The following is a 3,653-nucleotide window of genomic DNA, read 5'->3' as shown; positions in this document are numbered from 1 at the left end:
GATGAGAGACTGGAGAAGTTTGAGAGCTGCTCTCAAAGGTCCTCTGTAGAGGAATGTGTTCTTGAACAGGCTCTGATATTTGATAAGCACAGTGATGACTTTCCTTGTGGTAAAGCTCCACTTGCAATGTCTGTTTATTACGTTCATGTTAAGAAGTGGTTTAGTCTCTTTCCAAGATCAAGCTTCTTTTTTATTGCTGCTGAAGACTTCTTTGCGTCTCCCCTTAAAGTTGGAGAGAAGGTTTGGGATTTTCTTGGAGTTTCGAAGCCACCAAAAGTTGAGAACTTGAATGGTTGGGTTAACAAAAGGCAAAACTCTCAAGTTAAATTTAATTATCGTCATGATGTTCACCTCCAAATGTTAACATGGACAAGAAATAGACTTAAAATATTCTTCAAACGTTTCAATAAAAAGCTAGTCCAGTTACTAAATGACAAGAATCACTCATGGAGCCACTCATGGCAAGAATAATAATTATTGTTTAAGATCCCATAGTAGAAGTGAAATTATTATTTCACTCTGTAAGTTTAATTTTTTTTTTAATTTTAAATATTTTAGATTTGAAGTGAGCTACTAACTAGATAGTATACCTAACAAAACTGGTATTTAATTTTTAAATCATCACCTTAAAATAGCATTGCCTGGGATCACTAATGGCAAACATACTCTTGCTAGTGATAGTACTACATGTACTGTAGTCAGTACTGCTATAGGTTGTTGTTATACATGTAGGTTTTCACCCACTGTGCAAACTACTTTGGATTGCTTCAATTAGAAAAAAATGTCAAATTCCTTGTGTAAATTTGATTTATAGCTATTGTTAGTTTTATAACTATGTAATTAACAGTAAATAATAATTAGCTATACAAGAGCACATGTTATAGTGCTTTCTTTCTCTTGGTGTCAGTGAGTGGCAGTCGAGCACCACGAATCAACTCATCCTCTATTCTGTTAAGATGATCAGTGTGAGTGACAACTTGCAGAGCCTCCCATTCAGGCTATAAGAAAAAACCATGAATATCAAACATAAATTAGATCAATACACGCAGGGTCCCTACAGAATTTTGGCATAGTACTTGACTACTTGTGCAGCTTCTCTTGTCAATGGGTTGTCAGGTTACTCAAAAATTAGGCCAAAACAAAACTCATAAGGAGACTTCATTTTTATAATTCTTTCTGATACATTATACATGTCCTTATGTTGTTAAGCTGATTCCAATCAAATTTGGATTTTTTTACAAATTTTGAAGAATTGGGCCAACGACCAAAGGCTATAGCCTTGGGTCTTTGGCCAAAATTCGTCAAAAATAAAAAGGAAAGAATTCTCCATATTTATAATTTTTTTTCTGATCGCTATACATGTCCTTATGCTGTGTATCAACTTTGAGCTGATTCTGATAAAATTTGAATCTTTAATGATTTTTAAAGTTGCTCCAAATGCCAAGTCCTGTATTATAGTGCTTGGCAGCTCATTAAGGATGCACTTAGCATGCTTTGTAGGAAACCCTGTGTATATGTACCTTGAACATCTGGGATGGTTGCTGTTTCCCACCTCCCATTGCTGACTGTTGCATGTTCATTTGCATTGCCATTTGCTTCCCTTGATCAGCAGCTATGAAATCAGAGAGAGAGAGAGAGAGAGGGAGGGGGGAAGAATGAAAATCAAGACATTATGCATTATCATGCTTACAATTATCAGATCCCAAGATTAATGAGTATATGCTTCTTAATCCAAAGACATTCAGAAAATACCAGGACATTGAACTGACCCTGTCACAAACAGAAAAATGTGAGGAGTGACCTCTCCCCCTCCCTTCCTGTTACATACCATGAGGCACTCAAAGACTTCAATTCTACTCCTCTCTGCAGCATTGCTTTGAAGCGATATGTTAACGGAAAGGGAACTTTTGCTGTAAATGTTAAAAATATAAATGTGATCCATTGTTTTGTACACATAAAAACTTCCTAACAACTCTCTCTCTCTCTCTTCTCTCAAACTAACTGGCCAAGAAGCCAGAGAATGTCCAGTTAATCCAACCACCAATAGCAATCATTGGCAAGACATTAGTGAATGTACTCTTCATCATGTCAAGTGCCATGGATGGATCTGAAGAAGAAAAAATACCAATACTATAGTTCCTTTATTATTACACATTATAAAACTGCATTAAACATAAGTTTACTAGTAGCCATTTTAATGTACAAACCTCCCATAGCAGAGAGTGCATTAGGAGCACTGGGTCTCTCTTGTTTGAAATATCCAGTTTCAGAATTATTGAAGTAATGACGTCTCATGAGAAATGACTAATAAAAAATGTGTACATATATATTTATGTATATGTATACATATATATACTAGTTTTGAAAATTAAAAAAATCTACTTCTTTGTATAGGAAGTGCTAACTATTTTATTAAATTTAGATAGTAACTATCTGACCTGTTCTGGAATGTATCCAGCATTCTCTCTTAACAGACGACTCCTGATTAGAGCCTGGCTACATTTTGAAAAAAAAGAAAGACTCCACCCATTCAGAGATCTTTCCCTCACCTGTCCTTAAGGTTGTCAAGTTGGACTGGTTTCTCAGATTTCAACAATATAGTGACATAATGGCGGACGAGCCCAAACATTAAACTGATGAGGACTATAGGGATAATAACCCAAAGGCGAATAGCAGGATCAAGGAGAATTTCAGCCATTTTTATGATGGATAGCTCCTCCTTTATTATTGGAGCATATGCGCATTCGTGTTGCTACGCATCCGCATCCTGAGCTGCAGCTTTTCAAATTGCTGTCTGGCATTTGCAGCATTGATTTAGTGCCCTTTTATTTTCAAATAAAGAACTGTTGTTATTCACTTTCACTACTGAGATTACTGTTACTATTTAAGAATCATTTGTTAGTCAAACTAAGTATCCAGTCTTGTCTCTGAAACACCACCACTTGTCCAGCATAATGCTCCAATCTCTTCGAGTTTGTTTGCTGATCATTTTAATTTTGACAATTTTGCTTTGTTTTATACAGTTTAAAGTACTGGTCAATGGAAGCAGAGAAACTGTCCTTAGACACAATGGTGAGTATACACTTATCATTATCAACCAATTAATGCATTATGATTTTTAGCTACACTTGAAAATGATTTGATAAAGGGGAAGCTACAAAAATGTTTCAATTCACTCAATTTATCCAATTTTGTTAACAAAGGAAAAGCATTGGAAGATGCTATTAACATTATTAAGTTGCTCAAAACAGTTCTTCCTTCACCAGAGCAGAGCAACAATAACAGTCAAAGTATATGCTGGAATATTAGTATCAATCTAATGCTACATTCTAATGATACTCTGTTTGGGCATATCAATTCACATTGCATTCATATCAATGTCAATTTTGATCCTTCATTTTCTGATCCCAGACAATATTATGCCAAGATGTTAAAGAATGTTATCCTAAAGCATAACGGAGTGCACAAAAAAAGACTTTGTATTCCACGTGTGTTCTTGGCAGGTTTCCCTAAATCTGGATCGACATCACTTGATCGAATGTTAACATATCATCCTAAAATAGAACATGGATTCTCTAAAGAGCCAAAATGGTGGATACCCCATTACGTTCATCCAAACATTCACTCATTCCAACCGACAATAGAATATTTTG

At 35.4% G+C, this 3,653-nt stretch overlaps 1 protein-coding gene across 1 annotated transcript; it reads right to left on the bottom strand.

Annotated features, from left to right (window-relative positions):
- Nucleotides 1–762: 762 nt before the first annotated feature.
- Nucleotides 763–2,729, bottom strand: LOC100632915 (ER membrane protein complex subunit 3-like). Its single transcript, XM_003385635.3, has 8 exons — nucleotides 2,550–2,729; nucleotides 2,439–2,496; nucleotides 2,208–2,304; nucleotides 2,003–2,107; nucleotides 1,829–1,910; nucleotides 1,691–1,770; nucleotides 1,521–1,612; nucleotides 763–998 (listed from the first exon to the last, which is right to left on the bottom strand). The coding sequence occupies exons 1-8, from the start codon at nucleotides 2,696–2,698 to the stop codon at nucleotides 879–881; spliced, it is 783 nt and encodes a 260-aa protein (XP_003385683.1). The 5' UTR covers nucleotides 2,699–2,729; the 3' UTR covers nucleotides 763–878.
- Nucleotides 2,730–3,653: the final 924 nt, after the last annotated feature.

Source organism: Amphimedon queenslandica, unplaced genomic scaffold (genome assembly GCF_000090795.2).
Source record: "Amphimedon queenslandica unplaced genomic scaffold, v1.1 AMPQUscaffold_13455, whole genome shotgun sequence".
NCBI lineage: Eukaryota > Metazoa > Porifera > Demospongiae > Haplosclerida > Niphatidae > Amphimedon > Amphimedon queenslandica.
Note: the sequence above shows the minus strand (reverse complement) of the source record. Positions and strands in the feature narration are given on the sequence as shown.

Coding starts and splice junctions, on each gene's coding strand:
- LOC100632915 (XM_003385635.3), bottom strand. CDS start 2,698: ATGGCTGAAATTCTCCTTGATCCTGCTATTCGCCTTTGGGTTATTATC. Junction 2,497..2,549: donor CTTGACAACCTTAAGGACAG/GTGAGGGAAAGA, acceptor TTCAAAATGTAG/CCAGGCTCTAATCAGGAGTC. Junction 1,911..2,002: donor ATTCTCTGGCTTCTTGGCCA/GTTAGTTTGAGA, acceptor TAACATTTACAG/CAAAAGTTCCCTTTCCGTTA.